At 41.0% G+C, this 20,295-nt stretch overlaps 1 protein-coding gene across 1 annotated transcript in view; it reads right to left on the bottom strand.

Annotated features, from left to right (window-relative positions):
• The window catches only part of FANCC (FA complementation group C), a 275,270-nt gene that overhangs the window by 14,114 nt on the left and 240,861 nt on the right, over positions 1 to 20,295 (bottom strand). Inside the window, exons 10-14 of the mRNA XM_032840451.1 lie at positions 19,049 to 19,148; positions 11,868 to 11,943; positions 9,344 to 9,425; positions 6,926 to 7,100; positions 2,752 to 2,958 (exon numbers count right to left, since the gene is read on the bottom strand). Coding sequence (XP_032696342.1) covers positions 2,752 to 2,958; positions 6,926 to 7,100; positions 9,344 to 9,425; positions 11,868 to 11,943; positions 19,049 to 19,148 — 640 coding nt within the window. The remainder of the gene's footprint in view (positions 1 to 2,751; positions 2,959 to 6,925; positions 7,101 to 9,343; positions 9,426 to 11,867; positions 11,944 to 19,048; positions 19,149 to 20,295) is intronic.

Below are 20,295 nucleotides of genomic sequence, written 5' to 3'. Positions count from 1 at the left end.
GGCTGACTTTTTGAAGTAACTTTTAATATTAGACCAGTTTTAGATTTATAGTTTACTGAAAAGATAATACAGATATTCCTGTATCTTCCACATCCAGTTTTCCCATTGTTAACCTCTTAATTGTATAGTACATTTGTCACAATTAATAAACCGATATAGATATACTTTTATTAACTAAAGGCCAAATTTCATTCTGATCTCAATTTTTCCCTGATGTCCCTTTTTGGTCCCAGGATCACATCCAAGATACATTATATTTAATTTTCAAGTCTCCTTATGCTCCTCTTGGCTGCAACAGTTTCTCACACTTTCCTTTTTTTGATGGCCTGGACACTTTTGAGGAGTACTGGGTAGGTATTTTGTTGAATGCCCCTCAACTGGGGCTTGTCAATTACTTTTCTCAATATTAGACTGGGGCTACAGGTTTTGGGGAGGAAGACCACACTTCTGTGGTCATTTTCATCACATTATCCTAAAATGTAACATTTTCATCACATTATCCTAAAGCTAGCTATAATAAAAATGACTTATCACTGTTCTCGTTGACCTTGATCACTTGGCTGAGGCAGTGACTGAAAAGCAACTATTACACTTATACCTGGCCAGAGAGAAAACGTTAGTTGGTACTGAGGTCTATGGACACGTGGGACTTTTTTTTAGCTTTCAGCTATGAAGTTCATCCACCGTAAACAGACTTGAAATTAAGTGAGGTATGCACTGTATAAAAGTATACAATAGAGTTTGTGCTGGGGTGGGTGCTGAGGAGAAGGCACCTAGCATGTGTAACAGGTGAGTCCTTTTCTGCCCTGGCAGTGCCCAGGCTCTTGAGAGGACTTCTGCCTGAACATGAGAGGCAGGACTGACAGGCTGGCTGCTGCAGCCTGCCTTCTCCATGCTGACTGTTCTACTAGGACTGAGGAGACCCTCCCCAGTGCTGGCTTCTGAGGTTCTTGGCATTCCCACTTGTCACTGGGACTCCCCTCATATTCACATTCAAACAGAACCTGCCCAGGGAAGGGAGCAAGAGGGGGCTCTCTGGGTGCTGGGAACATTCCTTTCTTGAGTTGGTTGCTGGCTGCATAGTTATTTTTGGTTTATGAACATTAATCAAGCTATTCATGTTCTGTATGTATATTACAAGTTAATAAAAAATAGAAACAAAAGCAAATAAAAATTCTAAGAGCCAGCAAGTGGGTGCTTTTTAAACTTGCTCTTTTAACCATTTTTAAGTGGACAACTCACTGGCATGAAGTAAATTCGTAATACTGTACAACCATCACTATTATCCATTTCCAAAACTTTGTCTTTATCACAAACTCACTCTCCATCCCTCTCCCCTGCCCAGCTCTTGGTAACCTCTATTCTACTTCTTGTCTCTAAAAATTTGCTATTTTAGGTACCTCATATAAATCAATCATACAGTATGTAACCTTTTGTGTCTTGCTTATTTCAGCATAATGTCCTCAAGGTCCATCCATGTGGTACCATGTATCAGAACTTCATTCATTTGTAGGGCTTAAAAATATCCCACTGTATATACCACCACACTTTATTCATTTATCTGCTGATTGACACTTGGGTTGTTTGCACCTTTGGCTATTGCGCATAATGCCATTATGAACAGGGGTGGCTAAGTTTCTGTTTAATTCTACAAATTCTTTCACAAAGAAATAGAATTGCCAGATCATATGGTAATTCTGGTTAATTTTTTCAGGAACCGCCAAACTCTTCCACAGTAGCTGTACAATTTTAATATTCCCAATTGGAAATATGAGACTTACAATTTTTTTTTTTGAGAGTTCCAATTTCTCTACATCCTCACCAACACTTGTTCTTTTCCATTTTGTTTTGTCTATAATAGCCATCCTAGTGGGTGCGCATCATTGTGGGTTTTGTGGGTTTTGATCTGCACTTCCCTAATGGCAAATAATGTTGGGCATTTTTTCATGTGTTTAATGGCCATCAGTATATCTTCTTTGGAGAAAAGTCAATTTTGATCTGTTGCCCACCTTGGATTTAGATTTTTGCTATTGTTGATTTGTAAGAATTTCCAATATATTGTGGATACTAAACCCTTTCAGATATTTGATTTCCAAATGTTTTCTTCCCATTCCATGAGTTTGTCCTTTCACTGTCTTACTAATATCTTTTGATGAACAAAAGGTTTTAATTGTGATGAAGTTCAATTGACTTATTTGTTGTCGTTGCCTGTGCCTTTGGTGACATTATCCAAGAAGTCACTGCCTAATCCAATGCCATGAATGATACTCTCTTTGACTTGGACCATTCTTTATCCCTCACATCAGCTGGGTTTCAGGAAGGAATTCATTGTAAATAGCAAACATACATTTTTTTAAATTAACAAACAAAACTCTTTGGATTGCTACAGTGAACACACCTCACTGAAGACTTACTCCTCTTCATGAGGGGAATGGAGTCATGCAATGTAACTAAAAGAATAAGTACATGGGGACACATAAGACCTAGCTTTGGCTATGGGCCCTGGTAGCAAGCTGTGACCTAGAAGAAGTCCCCTTCTTTCTCTGAGCCTCCATTTTCTCTTCCATGTCATGAAGGTGTTGCAAGGGGGTAGGCTCTGGGGTCCCAACTGTCCTGCCCATCCATATTTGGATAGCACCCTGGTACACAACACTTGTCAAAGGCCAGACCCTTGGCCTCTTACCTAGAGACAATCCACCTCTTCCTTGGAATGTGAGTGAGACTTAGCGTGCTACAGAAGGGGAGACTTACAAGGGTGAGGACTTCCCGGGCAATCACATGGGCTCTAGGAGTCCAGAGCAGGAAGTTCAGGAGCAGGCGCCTGATGAGCTGTTGACACAAAGGTGGTCTGGGGTCTCTGTCTCTGCTCTCTGCAGCTGCTGCCTGAAGATCCTCGGCTGAGAGACTAGGACTTCTAAGCAGCTTTTTGAGGTGGACGAGCACTGCTTTTACCTCTACCTGGGAAGTATAAGGTGAGAGATTAAGGAAGAGTCAAGACAGACACGGTTCTAGGATTTACTTGGGACTTTGAAGCTAGCCTCCAGAAAGAGGAGAGGACTGGTGCCTGAGGGAAGGCAGACAGAGGCGACTCATGTCTGAGCTTACACACTGCTCCACACAAACCCAAATGGGCGTAATGGAAATTTCTTGACTTTTTTTCATCTTGCTCACTAAGCAGCCAAGGCACCATGCCAGGAATTTTTTTTTTTTTAAAGAAAGGAAATGGAGAAAAATCCTCAGCAGAATACAGTCAGATTTTTATATTGTGGGAAAAAGAACAAAAAGCTCCTTGAAGACTCGCTCACTATCACAGCCACAAATCAATTAAAGCCCCATGCAACTGGACCTCCACTGAGCCAATGTTCCGATAAGAATGAGGTTTGCCTTTTGCCTTTTGCTATCTTTGAGGGGAGGAAACACACACACACACCCCACATTTGTTTTGTTTTAGACACTAGGACAGTCTGTTCATACATGTTTAAAGCCTGAGCAGAGGTCACAAGTCTGTGGAATGCACATAATAACGGTGATTGTTATAGGTCTGTGGGTTGTTTTTGCATAAAAAATTCTTATTTCATGCTGAGACTTCTGCTTGCTATAATGGTACATCAAGTTGTGACTTGGAAACAAAGAAAAAGCTGAAAGCCATAGATCCAAAATGCCACATGGCACTCATGAACAGCTATGTTCCGTCACTTTCGGAAGAATACTTGGGCCTATTCTGAGAATTCCCATGACCAATTTTATGGATTTTGTGTCTTTTTTTTTTTTTTTTCCCCTGGAAGTTAGGGCCTCATTCAATGAAGTCTGTCATAAACTCCAGTACACTAGGAGTGCTGTGTGAGCTATTCTGACCACAGTCCAAGACCGTGAGAAACTGTACCATGGGGCTCTTCCACGGAGAATGACAGCATTCCAGCAGGAGAGGGCTACTCTCTCACCACCTGCTTCTGTCAGCTGGGCCCAGCCTGCCCTCATCTGATGGCATCTATGGGAGCCCAAGACCCTCCTGCCATCTGAATGGTGTACAAAAATGTCAGAGCTTAGGAAGCTCTGCCTTCATATCCATTTTCTTCTTGCCTGAAGAATATCATCTTGACTTTCTACCTTTGTCCAGTACTCCCTAAAACTGGTCTTCTTCATCCCAGACCATCTTTCCCTTTAAATGCCTTCCGTGTCCATAAGCTTCTACCTGACAGGCCAAAACTTTAAACACTTTTTAAATTGTTTTTAGGTAAAAGACATAAGCTTTCTTTTCTAAGTAATACTTTTTATCCTGCATTATGAAAATTTACATATGCTCACGGTAGAATTAGAATAAAAAGTATATAACCCCACTACCCAAATAAAAGTTCTGATCTAACTTAATCTCAGACTGGTCCTGCTCCATTTTCTCCAGAGGAGATGGAGGAAATCAGGTTCACATCCTTCTCATCTTCTTCCCATGCCTTGTGAACACAGCACTGTTTTCTTACAGTTTGCACAGTGCACTGGAAGCAATGTCATGTATCTATGGTCTTTGAGAACATGATTTTTCATGGCAGAATGCTAGTTCATGGTTAGAATATGTCACAATTCATTTAGTCAGTTCTTTACTATTGAAAGTTTAGGCCATTTGTAACATCTACAATTGCAATAATGCTCATGTCTTACACATAAATCTTTGTATGGCTCTCTAATTACTTCCCTAGGATAATTCCTCGAGGTAGAATGACAAAGTTAGAGAATGACCTAATTCTTAGGGATATACAAACACAAGCATTTTTTGTTTTTATCGTGATCCAATTCAAAGTCAGCAAGAGAAGATGGACACCGGCTGGCAGTGAACATGGTCTGCAGAGAGCAGGACGGGACTTTGTGCGGCGGTTGCTCTCACTTCCTCATTACTGAACCTCAAGGACGGCCGGGAAGACAGTGCTTCTAGCCATGGTTTATTATCAGGGCTGAGCAAGTAACCGGATTTAATGACACATTTTGAGGAGAAGGCACAGATGTTGTCAGGCTCATTCAAATCTCCCAATAATCACACGTTCAAAGGCAGCTCACAGTTTGTTTCTCAAGTCACCCAACAGACCATCAAAGTGATTAAAGCTCGAAAAACCCAGGAGAGCGAGAGGTATGTCTTACTAGTTAAACTAGGAAAACTGGGCCCATTTGCTCCTCAGGACATCACACACACCAGCGCCTCCAGCTGGGCACAAAGGAGGAAGAAAGAGGCTTTGGGATCACAAACTTGAAGTGTGGTTTCAATCACAAGATGAATAGCCACCTCTGACAGAGTAGCTAAGACGGAAGCAAATATGCTGGCCCTAAACTACCCTGAGTGAACAAATTAATCTATTTTTTTAAGAGATTTTATTTATTTGAGAGAAAGCAAGAGAGAGCATGATCTGTAGGGGAGGAGGCAGAGGGAGAGGGAGAAGCAAACTCCCTGCTGAGCAGGAAGCCCAAGATCATGACATGAGCTGAAGGCAGACGCTTAACCAACTGAGCCACCCAGGTGTCCGGAGCTAATCTATTTTTATCCAGTTATGCCTAAGCATCCTGGAGTAAGAACTATGCACAGGTTTTATTAAAAAAAAAAAAAAAAAAAAAAAAAAAAAGACAAAGTATTAGAAAGACATGCCAATGCAGAACTTTCTAGAAATTACATTTTTTGAGGGGGAGAATTTATTTCTCTATAGTTCAAAAGTGAACCTCTGTTAGTTTCTATGATCAATACAGAATTTAACACATAACCTTCCAACTTAGCTTATAAACAATCAAAGTATATATAACAGGGCTTTGCAAATCCTTACTGCTACATACATTTTAACTACTACTATAATTAAAAATAAGGATTTCCCTTAATTAGAATTAGGAGTTCCCATAATTAGTTTAATTGATATTTTAAAAGGGAAATAGAAGGCTTTCTTTTTAATCATACAGCAACCCTCAGATACATTTTGTGGATTATGATAATTTCTTTAAAATGTTCTATTTTTGATCCAAAATAAATTATCGCCAAATTTCAAGTCTCCAAAATCCAAAACTCTTTCTTTCCTCTACCATGCAAGCCTTTAAACAAGTAAAATAAATATACCGACATATCTGTATCAGTCTCTGCTTTTTTCCAACAACGGCAAACATCAAGCAAATAGGAGCACTGTTCTCTATACAAAGAAACCTGCTCCCTTTAATTATTGAAATTAGCAAAAAGTGCTAGCAGTTAAAGTTTTAAAAACTGGCAAATAAATGTATGTGAGGGAGGTGCCAATGCCTTTAATCAAAGTGTGGCTTCCTGTAATCATTACACTCCACATAAAACAACAACTCTCTTTGCCACGGACAGTCTAGCACTTAGTGGCTCTGTTATTTATGGAATGCCCAAGACCTTTTTCAGAAGCTAAGGGGTTAACATCAGATTACTTTAATAAGAGTTCTAAACAAAGCTGGTAATGTGAGGACCTGTTGACTGATCCAAAAAAGCAGTAAGTCAAGACAGGCTGGGCTGCTGTCAGAGAGAGGATGTGCTCCTCAGAAGAGCAGTCAGACTCTGCACAGCAAATGCTAGAGGACATGGCCCCTGGGCCAGGAGCATCTGTAAACGAGGGCAGAGGTGGCAGCTGAGCAAGAACAGATAAAACGTGGGGGAAAGAAGGGCTATGCCTCGTCTACTTGATGCCTCTGAGGAAAGCAGACTGGCAGTGTCCTGTCTCTAGTCGACTCTGTGAGGAAAGAAGACGTCTCCGACCACACACCCAGCACGCACACACCTCTCTGGGTGGACATCGACTTCCTTCTACAATGAACACAGTGAACACTCAGTGCTTAGGTGCCTGGGGATTAGTAGAAGCCAACCCCGATACAGGGCCCTTTCCTACAGGATCCTTTCTGATCCCGAGATGGACCCGGAGCTCCATACGCAGTGGGCCTTGCCACCCACCATGGTCTGCGCTCGCTGCAGACTCCCGTCACGTGGGCCATAGCTGAATGCCAAGAGCCAGAGCAGGGCCTCAGGGGGTTCAGCTTCTGACATCACTAACTGCTCAGCCGCGATATCAGCCCATCCTCCAAAGTGAATGAACAAAAACCAGCACTCAAAGGGGCCTCCGTAGGACCTGGAACAGAACCAAAACACATGGCAGTCGGCAACTTGATTTCTTTCTCTTTTTGGTTCTTAAAGCTACTGTAATGTTTGTGAATGATTGGCTTAAATTGTTCTTATGCACTGAAGTACAACTTGCAAAGAATACAAGTTAGACTCAGAAAAGTAGCTCACAATGCCACGCTGAACTCATCACAGGGCCATCAAAGGCAGGTCTTTCAAAACACCAGGTGCCCTGACGACTTCACATATTTAAATCTTTATATCCAAGGACCATGAGTGAGTACAGGCCTTTGACAAAGAAAGATTCAGGACCATGACCAACAGGAATGCTACAAGATGAGAACCTGCAGGCCCCCTCTGCTTTCTAGCTGGCCTGCACAGCTGGGCTGCCGCAGAAAGTGGGGCCCCCAGCCATGAGGCGGCCACCCAGGCAGCTCCAGAGCAAGAAATGAGGGGGCTCCTATGGGTCCAGATGGAGACCAGGGAAGGGACGCAGACAGAAACATGCACGATTTCCTTTCTGACAAAACACAAGGTTCTGGTCAGTATTTTGGCAATTAGGAATTTTGAATGGGCTGCATACTGTATTCTTTCCTGTCATCACATGTATGTCCGAGCTGAAAAGTTAGAAGCTTTTGTGAAGCTATCCTTTTGTTATGCTGGGAACTGAGAGGTGCACTGGTTGTTTAAAGGGTAGACTCTGCTCAAGGAAATGACTCATTACTATGCACAGTGACAGTGTCAGCAGTTTAGTATCTCCCCTGGAGAAAATGGAGCAGGATTGGCCTGAGATCAGGGTAGATCAGAACTTTCCTTCTGAACCAGGGAAACTCCTGGAACAGGAGAGTTCTGTGCCTCCCTTGGTTGGATCTGGGCCTGCTGTATCTGTTCTAAGAACAAGTGATTAAATGTTGTAAAATCAAGCTTGTGGAACAGTGGAGAGAAAAGAAAGGAGGGTATTAATCTTACTTGTCCCATAGGAGGGAGATGTGGTGCTCTGTGGGCCACCTCAGTGGTCGGCTGGGTTATGATGTCTCAAAACAAGGGACAGGCTCCACAGGGCCTCTCCCCTACAGACCTCACTATAACGTGAGCACCGGGTCTCTCTCACGCTTCCTGCTCACAGGTGGGCATCACACCTGGATGAGAGCTTAGAGTGAGGCTTGCACAGATGGGCCTGCTCCTTGCTGTTTTCTGCCAGTCCCAGTGGCCAGCTAAGAAAGCATCTAAACCTGTTCACCCACTCCTCTCTGCAGGTGGAGACTGGGACCTACTTAAGGCAGATCTAGGTTAGGTAGGAGTCCCACAGGGTTTGGGGGCTAGGTCCTGCTCTGCAACAGAGACAACCTAAAAGGATGCACATGGGGCTGACAGGTGTTACAGGTCATTACTATGGCCAAAACTCTATCCCTGCTTGGCTGCTAGTTCTTTTTGTCTCATTTATTTTTGGGGAGGCGTAGGTGAGTAACTGGCACAAAGCCTTCATCAGTGACTGTGAACATAAGAAGGACCAACCAGACTTTGTGATGGCTCAGTGAGGAGATAACAGAGGATTTCAAGAGGGAATAGTGGCAGAAGAACAAATAAAGACAGTTTCAGTAGGTTAGTAAAGACAACAAATAAAATATTTACACTCTACAAAAGTGTAAGTCAAGAGGAAGCAGAAGGGTATTATGTCACAAAGAACATAATAAAGCCTAAATGGGACTGCTTTTAGGAAAATAATGTAAGAGGGTACTTACTATCATGTTATAAATTAATTCATATTAGAATGGACTTTCTAACTTTAGATACACATTTATTAAAAAAGAGGAGGAAAGGGGGGCATTTTACCCTACTGTGTAAGAGAAGAATTTCCTTCCCTTGAGATTAAGAGGAAAGGAGAAGCCAAGGGACCCAGAGGGCACTGCCCTTCTCCTTCTGCGTGGCTGGGGGTGGGGCAGCATGTAGGCACCGCCTTTCTTACAGGGTCTATTCTTCTTATTGTTATGCTTGTATATTTCAAAATCCAATACCAGTCATTATTGAGGACAGTTTCTACACAGGTATTTACATATGTACCTGTTGATTCTGAGCTGCTCAAAGTGATACGTGTAGCTGGCTATGTGTTTCCTCCACTTCTCAATCAGCAATGTGCTTACCTCTTTGGGAATGGTCGGTAATGCCAACCCCTGTCAGCCCTCCATGAAGTAAAGATCAGGATCAAGAGAAAACACTACGATGCAGACCTAGGAGTCGTCAGGATTTGCTTACCTGTGAGTCTGGTCTTCAACTATTTCTCTGAGCATTTCGGAAATATGTTTCAGTGGCTGGTGCCACAGTTCTTGTGGGATCTCTGTGGGCAGAGAGACACACCAGAGGGAACTGAAGAAAAGTCAAACCCATTAGGACTATCTGCTGCTAAGACCAGAAGAGCTTTGGAAAAAGACCTTATTTTTCCTGGTCCATGGGACCCATACCACTGGCCTCATGCTATTCCCAGCCGATATCCAGCCCTTAGGCCTGGGAAAACCCTGTGTTACTTAGAACTAAACTTCACAGGCTCTTTAACTCAGGTACACGGAAAGAGACAAATCGCATAAGCAGCCTGCCCTCGGACTGGAAATGTTGTAGGGCAGATAGCCCAGGTGTTTTTCTTTTCTACCCTCCACCCCATCACTGACAATTCATGATTTCAAAGTACATGGAACTGGTGATAAAAGTCAACAAGTAACTAAGGATAGGCTGCCCAATTGTTTTTCTATGACTATGATGAATTCAAAATATGATTTCAGGTTTAAACGAAACAAAAGGCCAGGAAAATAATACACGGTATCCTACAAACAAATGTCCTTTCTTGAGTTAGTTTTTCTGGTTTGACAATTATCCTATGATTTTAGACACATCTGAACCTGTATGTTTCTGCAGTTCTAAACAACATCTAAAAAAGTTACCACTTTTCCATGCGGTGACAGATTCTATAATTAAATGCATCAGAGGATAATGTAAGCGACGGGGTAAGCACTGCCAGTGACTCCACAACTGTCATGGGTACAGGATCATAATCTTTCCCTCCTTGGAATGTCCGTAACTCTTGACTGGTAGCCTCTGAAGGCACGTTTCATTTTCTTCTTCGTATTAATTATTTAGACCCTTATTTCATGTCCCCCTCTACTTGTAGCTCGTGGATAGTCAGGGCTCATAAGTGATCTTTTATGCCCCACAGGACTTTACAGTGGGCACAAAATCAATTTCTGATGAATAGAAAATTCTATTAAAAAATACTTCAGGGACATCTGGGTGGCTCAGTCAGTTAAGCGTCTGCCCTCAGCTCAGGTCATGATCCCGGGGTCCTGGGATTGAGCCCCACATCATGCTCCCTGCTTGATGGGGAGCCTGCTTCTCCCTCTGCCCCTCCTTGTGCTCTTTCTCTGTCTCAGGTAAGTAAATAAAGTATTAAAAAAAATACTTCAATTTGTGAACTTAACATTTTCCCCCCAAAAAGTAATATGCTGAAAAAAAGAATAGGAGGAACTACTGCTAAAATGCACTTACTTATTTTTGGACATAAGTCTGGGAGAGTTACACAAAGGAAAAGGTAAATGGCTGACTTTATGCCCAAGGTATCACCTTAGTCTTTTGTTTATAGATTTCCCAACTTAAAAACTAACAATTCCCGTATTTTTACTGGAGCTCATTCAGCTTTTCACACAGGCTGAGCCCAGGCTTCTCTAATCTGACCTAAGCTGTAAAGTGTACCCCTAGAAAGAGAAATGCTGACTTTTCTGTCTCGTTATCAAGGTTTTCCCATTGTGTTCCCACAGGATGAGTTTCACAACACTGTTGACCACAGGTTCCATCAGCCTCATTATCACCTCTACTACTCGCACCTGAGGGAGGGGCTCAGATGGGTCACTCTGGGTGAGAATCTACAGCTTCTGGAAAAAGGAACAAGAACTGGATTTTGTAAAATGCTCTGAAACTTTGAATCATCTACTTTCCTTGAATAAATCAATTTACTCAAGTCTTGGGAAAAAATGCAAGCAAAACGGACATAAAAAAGGAGTATTACCAGCTCTTTCTATCTTCTTTTTCCCTCCACAGTTAAAAATGCCTTCTTCTCTGGCAGAGTCTCTGCCTTTCCCTCAGATGCCAGGCTTCCGTGGGAAGGACTTTATTCTCTATGCCTGAAATGTAGCCTAAACACAAGTTCCCTCGCATGCTAACAAGTCCACCCCAGTTGGGTTAAGGATGGAATCATCACTTTCCCAACTGGATGTGGCCAATGGAAGGCTGGAAAATGAGATTAGAGAAGGCCATGATCTATACACTTAACTGAATTCTTTCAAAAGTCTTCCCTTGACTCAGGAGAAATTTCCCCTAAATTTCCTAGGCTTTGTTCATCATTTTATCTTTCCTTCTGTAACAAGCGGCACAGAGTAGAAAGAATGAAATACAAACATCTTCCTCAGCCAAATCTTAGCCTGTTCCTGGCATTCAGGTGGATCTGGCTAGCACCAGTAGAGGCCTATGTTATCCGGAGCAGACTATCAAAACCTATTGAGAGGACGATTTTTTTTTTCTTGCTTTTGGTAAGTGATGATAACTGGGAAGTCCAGAAAATTCTCATATCAAAATCCCACGGAATGTGAGACCCTGAGACGTTGAAGGGATGTTAGAGATGACCAAGTCCATCTCCCCTGTTATATAGATAAGGGACTGGTAGTGAAGGGTCATGATGTGTCCATGTTCTTTCTTAGAAATTATTTTAATATGATCAGAATCAACTTTCACGTACCTTTTGGGTGTTGTAGCAGCACCATAACAAGGGATGGAGAGCCATAAGGAAAGTAGGTCTTGAATGTAAACTTCAGCTACAATAGAATAAAAAATTCAAAACCACATGAACATTTGGGTTGAAAGAGATATTAAGAAAGAACAAAATATTGCATCATCTGCCCCCAAAAGACCTACTAGTACTAACATGGTCAGAATGTTTACTTAAACATTTATTTTTTTAAAAAATGCTTCCAATAACCTTGTAAATATGTTCCAGAAAAATGAACCTTTTTGAAATCACCTTCTGGGGCTTAAGAAAAATAAAGTTATGTTCCTGGTGTCTTTATAGCAGTTCTTTACCTCACATGAACCCAATTATGCACATAAATCTCCTATTTAAGTGAGAGTTTCCAAGGCAGTTGTGAGATGCTAGGTATTCCAGCATGATTTTTTAACAACAAAAAAAGCATGAAACAATAATGGTGCTCACAATACTTTGAGGGCCAAAGTGCTATAGTTCTTTATACCCTCTGAAGGCAGAGTGGCTTTTAAGTACTTTTATAAGAAATTAAACGAAAATCTAGAAAGAGTAAAGTGCTCAGGCTTTGATGAGTTTTGGTAAATCTGTAAATCCATCACCCCAGTCAAAACAGAGAACATTTCTGTCACCTCAAGAAGTTCCTTTGTGGTTCTACACTCCCCAGCAACCAATATTTTGATTTCCACAAGAGAGTTTAGTTTTGCTTATTCTTGAATTTCATATAAATACAAAGAGTACGCATTCTTTTGTGTCTGGTTTGGCTCAACATCTTTTTTTTTTGAGATTCATCCATGTTACTATGCTTGAGTCATTCATTCTTACATTCTTTTTTATTGCCTGGAGCAATCACTGTATGAATATACTGTAATGTTTATTCAATTCTCCTACTGAGGGGTATTTGGGTTGTTTCCGGTTTGGGGTTACTATGAAAAAAAGTATCAAATTAACATTCATATTTATGTCTTTTTGTAGACATGTGCTTTCATTTTTCTTGGGTAAATACCACAGGAATGGAATTATTGAGTAGATGTCTGTTTAAATTTATTAAGAAAACGCCATGTAGTTTTCCAAAATGGTTGTACCATCTCACAGTCCACCAGCAATTTAGGAGAATCCCAGTTGTTCCACAGAGCAAACCTTTGATATTGTCAATCTTACTAATTTCAGCCACTCCAATGGGTATGAAATGTCACCTCTTTATGCATTTACTATGCGTCTCCTTGACAGCAAATGATGCTGAGTGATTTTCATGTGTTTACTGCCAATTTATAGATCTTTTTTGAAGTGTGTATTCATTTCTTTTGTACATTAAAAAAAAAAACAAGTTGTTTCTTAGGGAGTAAGAGCTTTATGTAATCTAGACACAAGTTCTCTGTTAAATGTATGTATTGAAAATATTTTCTCTAGCCTGGTGGCTTGCTTTTTCACTTTCTTAACGATGTCTACCAAAGAAAAGAAGATTTTCATTCTGATGAATCCCTTGTAAGAAATCTTAGATGGTTCCAATGTAAAAAAATATATATTCTCCAACGTTTTCTTCTAGGAGCTTTATAGTTTCAGCATTTATGTTGAAGTCTATGATCTATCTCAAATTAATTCTTGTATTTGTGAGGTAGAAGTTCTTTTTTGCCATATAGATATTCAGCTTTTTCAGCCCATCTGTTCAAAACGTTCCTTTCCCCCGCTGAATTGCCTTTGTGCCTCTGTCAAAGACCAACTGACTATACACGCACGTACACATGTATATATAAAGGATGAACTATATGGATATGTATTTCTAGACTCTTCACTCTTCAGTTCTACCAATCTATCTATCCTTTTGCTGATACCTCACAGTCTTGAACACTGTAGCTTAAAGTCCTGAAATCAGGTAGTATGAGTCTGCCAGGTTTTGTTTTTTGTCGTTTTTTTTTAAATTTTTTTTTTTTTAAATTTGTTTTTCAAAAATTGTTCTGGATATTGTTCTGGAATTTTATGGGTTCTCTCTTCAAATATTTGTTTCTTTAAGCAGTGTTCTGTAGTTTCCAGTGTAGAGGTCTTATACATCTTTTATTAAATTTACTTCTAAGTATTATTTAAGATTAATTTATTTATTCTGGTAGGGGGAGGGCATGTGGACAAGGGGCAGAGGGAGAGGGAAGGCAGATTCCTCATTCAGCACAGAGCCCGATGCAGGCCCAATCTCAGGACCCCGAGATCATGACCTGAACCAAAACCAAGAGCTGGACACCCAACTGACAGCGCCCCCAGGCGCCCCTTAAGTATTTTAAGTAACTGTGCATTTGTCTTTCTCTCTTTACGTCTGTCAATTTTGGCTTCATGTATTTTGGAACTCTGTTATTAGGCTCATACTCATCTATAATTGGTATTTCTCCTGACGACCTGACTGTGGTGCCATTATAAAATGTCCCTCTTTATCTCTGGTCATACCTTGTCTTGAAGTCTACGTCATCTGCGGCTTATAGTGCCACACCAGCTTTCTGTGCTTATTATCTGTATAACCTTTCTTTTCTTTTACTTTAATCTACCTCTGTCTTTATAGTTAGAATGGATCTCTTGAAAACAACATATAGTTGGATCTTGGTTTTTTTTATCCAATCTGACATTTGTGCCTTTTTACCAGCATATTTAGCTAATTATTATTTAATTTTTGTAATTAATATACTTGTTAGTATGTTGGGTTTAAGTCTACCTTTTGATGTTTTCTTTTGTCCCATTTATTTATTTTTTGTTCCTCGGGCATCTAATAGTACTGTCTTAATGACGTCTCAAGTCAATCAGTTTGTGCCTTCATTTCTGGGCATCCGTGACCCTACAAAACCCTCTCCCACTTCTCATATAAGAGATCTAAGGAGACAGTTAGCAGAGACCCCAATGTAGTTTCCTTTTTCCAAGGCTTAAATCTCCTCCAATTTCTATGTATTTTTTTGGTTGCTCTCTAGTACCTTCAAAATGTTTTTAAACATATTTTGCTCAGAGTTTTTAATTTTTATGGGAGATTTAGTCTAATACATTATTGGACTCTGCCACAGCAGAAACTGAACTGATAGGCAAGTTTGGAAAAAGTGGCTTGTTGTGGCAACACTAATCCAGCTGGGCACGTTGATGGAGCTGCACTGTACTTGCCAAATACAACAAGGGTGAGAGGAAAGGATAAAAAGAGAATGCGAAGCAGTGAAGACAAACATTTCTGACAATGGGAAAGAATGTGGATGAATGGGATTTCTCATAAACGTTGGGGGGAGTATAAATTGGCCCATCTACATATGAGAACAATTTGGCAGTACCTACAGAAGCTAAATCTTTGCATACCTAATAACCGGCACTTCCACCCCTAAATATATATCCCAGAATGTTCAGAGCAACCTTATTTCTAAAAGAAAACAAAATCTGGAAACAACCCAGAGGCCTACCACCACTTTCCCAACAATATACTGTACAGCAACACCCCACCACGGCTACACACAACATAGGGCTAGCTTGGTGAATGGAAAAAGCAAGGCTCAAAAGACTGCATATAGTATGCCACTCTTGTCTGTTGTTTTATGAAGTGCCAAAAAGTACAGAAAACATGGTTTAGGAAATCCCATATATGTGATCACACTATTTTCAGAAAAAGCAAAGGAACGATAAACATAAATTCAAAACAATGGCTATGTGGGGGAGAAAGTCCAGGCTATGTGGATACAGATAAATTATTGTTACCGGTCCAGGTCTCGTTTGGATATCAGATTCACAGATACTCATTTTATTAAGAATAAATGCATGCATGAATGAATAAAACATAGAAAGGAAAGAGAGTTATTCATGGATTACACAGGACACGGGGTGTTATGCATTAAGGATTATGATTAATCTAAAAATGGGCACTCAAGAAGGCAGGAGATCAATGATGAGAAATGTTGTCAATTAAAAAGGAAGGCAATCAGGAACAGCCCTACAAAGGGAAATGACATAATACATTATATGAAGACCTGTGCAAAGATAAGAGGTTACAGCTCTCTTATTCTGAGCCCAAAGTCAGGGCAATGAATTGTTCTTTCTTTTTTGGATCGCTGCCCTGCTTTCCACTGGGACTCAGTGTGTACCCCTTTATACCACCAGAGCCATGTAGCCTGAGCAGGGTAATATTCTAAATGAAAAGCAACAGAAATAAAAAAAGAAAAGAAAAGCAACAGAAATAGAACGAACAATCCTAAAATTTGTGTGGAACCACAGAAAACCCTGAACAGGCAAAGTGATCTTGAGAAAGAACAAAGCTAGAGTCCGCATACCCTCTGATTTCAAACCTTATTACAAATATATGGTAATCAAAGCAGTACAGTACTGGCATCAAAACAGACCTACAGATCAACAAAACAGAACACAGGGCCCAGAAATAAACCCACACATACATGGTCACAGAACCAAGAATATGCAAAGGGGAAAGAAAGGACAGTCTCTTCAATTAATGGTGTTGGGAAAACTGGACAACCACGTGTAAAAGAGAAGCTGGACCCCTATCTTAACAACATATACAAAAAAATAAACTCAAAATAGATCAGAGACTGGAACATTAGGACCTGAAACTATAAAACTCCTAGAAGAAAACACAGATGGGAAAATCCTCAACGATGGTCTTGGTGATGATTTTTGTATCTGACTCCAAAGGCAAAGAGAACCAAAGTGAAACTAAGTAAGTGAACCACATCAAACTAAAAAGTTTCTACACAGTAAAAGATACCATCAGCAGAATGAAAGATACCATCCAGCAGAATGAAAGATACCATCCAGCAGAATAGGAAAAAATATTTGCAAACCATATATCTGAAAAGGGGTTAATATCCAAAATATATAAAGAATTCATACAATGCAATACAAAAAAAATCTGATAAAAAAAAGAAAATACGAACAGACATTTTTCTGGAGAAGACCTACAGATGACCAACAGGTACATGAAAAGGTGTTCAACGTCATTCATTACCAGAAAAATACAGATCAAAACCACAATGAGGCATCACTTGACATCTGTAAGAATAGCTAGTATCAAAAAGACAAGAACAACAAGCGTTGGCAAGGATGTGGAAAAAAAGGAACCACAGTGCACTGTTGGTGGGAATGTAAATTGTGCAGCCACTCTGAAAAGCAGTATGGAGGTTCCCTGAAAAAGTAAAACTATAAATACCAAATGATCCGGTATCCCACTACTGGCTACTTACCCAGTGAAAATGCAAACACTAACTCAAAAAGTAGTTAACTAACTGCACCCCCTATGTTCATGTAGCACTGTTTACAGCATCAAAGACATGAAAACAACCTAGGTGTCCACTGACGGATGAATGAGTAAAGGAAATGGACTATTATTGAGCCGTTAAAAAAAGTGCTATCTTGCCATCTGCAACAACATGCATGGAACCTGAGGGCATTATGCTACGTGAAATAAGTCAGACACAGACAGATAAATACCGTATGATCTCACTTATATGTGGAACCAAAAAAAAACCAAAACAAAGCAAACAGCACATGGGTTCAGAGATACAGAGAACAGATCGGTGGTTGCCAGAGGCTGACTAGGGGGTGCGTGAAATGAGTGAAGGGGATCAAAAGGTACAAACGCTTCCAGTTATAAAATAAGTCTCATGGATGTAATGTACAGCATAAAAACTACAGTTAATAACACTGTATTGCATATCTGAAATCTGCTAAGAGAGTAGATCTTAATAGTTCTCACTATAAGGAAAAAAAATTTGTAACTTTATGGTGACAGAAATTAACTAGACTTACTGTGAACATTTCACATTATACACAAATATTGAATCATGTTCTACACCTAACAGGGTATTTGTTAATTAGACCTCAATAAAAAAAATAAGAATAGACAAATTAATTAAAGCAACTGCAACTCCAGTCCAAATACACAGTGCCCTAAGCCAATAGCCAGGAGCAAGGCTGATAAGCACATTTAAGCTAATGCTTTAACCAGTGCCTTCTGCCCCAGCCTAGGTGTTGTTCAGGAGTCAAAGGGACAAGTCTTCTAGAGGTTGGTTCCTAACTGGGAATACAAAGAATGCACAAGAGAGGAAAAAAGGTATTTATAATCATGCCTCAAAATGGGTGTGAGGGCCAACCAAAACCTTTCTGCAGTGCTCTCCTCCTTCCCGAATTCTACGCTGGGTACCACTGAAACATGGTTTGCTACATTCTATTTAACCTCCTTAGGGAAAAAGGATGGGAGAAAATACATCATAAATATTTATGATTGCCTTAAAAAGCGGAAACATCTGCTAAAACCTGAGAGGTTTCTTTGGTGTAGGGTGAGCAGAGCTAGTGTCACACAGCATGGCTGTTTTCAGTCAGGTTGCAGAAAGCATGTGAGGGACCGGGGCCCACCTCCTGGGAAGCTGCAGTGGACCCAGGTACCTGGACAGGCAAAGCACCACACACGGTACAGGTCACTTAACATGCCCGAAAGTGAAAGCTCTGGTAGAATGCTTCCTGTTTCACAAGGTCCCTCTAATCAGTTCCCGGCCCTTGGCAGGGGTGGTCTGGCTTCTACTGATGGAGCCCCACAGTGTAAGTCTTCCTACGGCCCCCACGCCTGGTTTCTTGATCACTGATGTGTCTGACTTGCACCTCTTAGTCACTGCTGTTCCTAGCTGCATCTCTATAATGATTCAAATCTCTTCTTGTCACTCTCACTGGCTCCTTTCTCTCCTGGAACCCAGTTCACATTTGGGTCTCTCCTAGTTAGGCAAGGGAACTCTAGTAATTAAGAATGTTGAGTACTGCTCTGTAATATGTGGCATTTCCTTCTTAGCACATGCCATATAGACTCCAGAATGCCTGGGCAGGGCAGAGGCCTGCTTGGCAAACAGCAGGCAACCCAGGGCCCAGAAAATGCCTCCTCCGGGTGGCACATGCTGGCATGACAGTTCTCTGACACTACAGTAGGTAAATGCTTCTGGGTACCAGGGACAGGGCAGACAGGAACTATCCTGATTTATTTTCAATTAAAATGGTTTTACCTTTGCTGGGGCATTCATTTGGAAGCGTTCTTCATAAGCAAAACAGTCCATCAACATTACTAAAAATAAAGTGCTCCTTCCTGGTGATTAGCTAGGTACTCTTAACAAGACTTTTCTGTCCTTGGGGGAATGAATAATATATGCAATATAACAAACCTGCTTGTTTTTTTTTTCCAGAGCTTCCACAAAGCACCTTGTAAACACTTGAATAGTGGCTATTACTTCTGGGGCTCCGTTGGTTTCCAGGAGTGCATACCTGAGCAATGCAAAGACAGATGACAACACATTTAATGATTAATCTGGCAAACACGTGAGGCTGATTTGTAAAAGGGAGAGTGGAAACATTTTTGTGCCATAAGCTTCAGCAGTATCTTAGCTCATCAGATTTCAGTCCTGTGTGAAAGTACGAGAAATTTGTCATTCTTTTTCTAAGTTCTTTCCTTAAAATAGCAATATGTGGAGCTTCCTTTCTTGGTTTTTAAATTATTAAGTGAATATCCTTCCATACAGGCCTGAGTGCTCTTTAGAAATACTCACACGCTGTATGCCCAGGCATGCAAAATCAACAGACCTTTTGCTTTTTCAAGTGGAGAAAGAGTTGCCCAAGGGGTAAGATGCCTTGGTCAAATCCACCCAGCAAAGCGGTGGAAGAATCTGTGGGAGAATCTGCATCGTACCTGGATTGGTTGGTTTCTGTGCATCTTCTTACAACTAACTTTATGCTGAAGCAAAAGATATCACCTCAAACTTTGCTCACTTTAAGCTAAAAAGATCATTCTGACTTACTCCCGTGCTCACTTATTTAGCCTGAAGTTGGTATGCTTCAGCACCGACTCAAGGTCTGGGTTATTTGCTGTTGTAAAAATTCCTCTCCCCAGTGTTGCTGTCTGCCCAGGAGGCTCTGCCGCTGAGGGGAGGAGGACGGCTGGGGGAGGGGGAGGGGGAGCTCCCCGCCCGGGCTGCACCAGCACCTGGGAAAGGGGACGGAAACCCTCCCTGAGTAACAAGCTCCCACTAACTGCCAACCATAACCCTACCTGCTATCCAGTGGTCTCCCATCTCTCATCATCTGGAAATCCAATGAGCTTCCTAAGAAGTACTTATATTTGCAAAATATGCAGGATAACATGCATAACTGATTTTGCCTTTCAGCTCTCTTAAGAATGGCATTATTTATTTATTTTTCTTGGTTTCTCCTTAGCTTTAAAATCCTTTAAAAAGATTGGTCAGCCCTCATGTGGTGAAGGAAGTACACTGCTTGCTTTATTTTTTATTTTTTAAAGATTTTTATTTATTTATTTGACAGAGAGAGATCACAAGCAGGCAGAGAGGCAGGCAGAGAGAGAGGAAAGGAAGCAGGCTCCCTGCTGAGCAGAGAGCCGGATGCGGGGCTCAATCCCAGG

Source organism: Lontra canadensis, unplaced genomic scaffold (genome assembly GCF_010015895.1).
Source record: "Lontra canadensis isolate GAN:19392208 unplaced genomic scaffold, GSC_riverotter_1.0 scaffold113, whole genome shotgun sequence".
Lineage (NCBI taxonomy): Eukaryota > Metazoa > Chordata > Mammalia > Carnivora > Mustelidae > Lontra > Lontra canadensis.
This window is presented reverse-complemented; position numbering and strand designations above follow the sequence as displayed.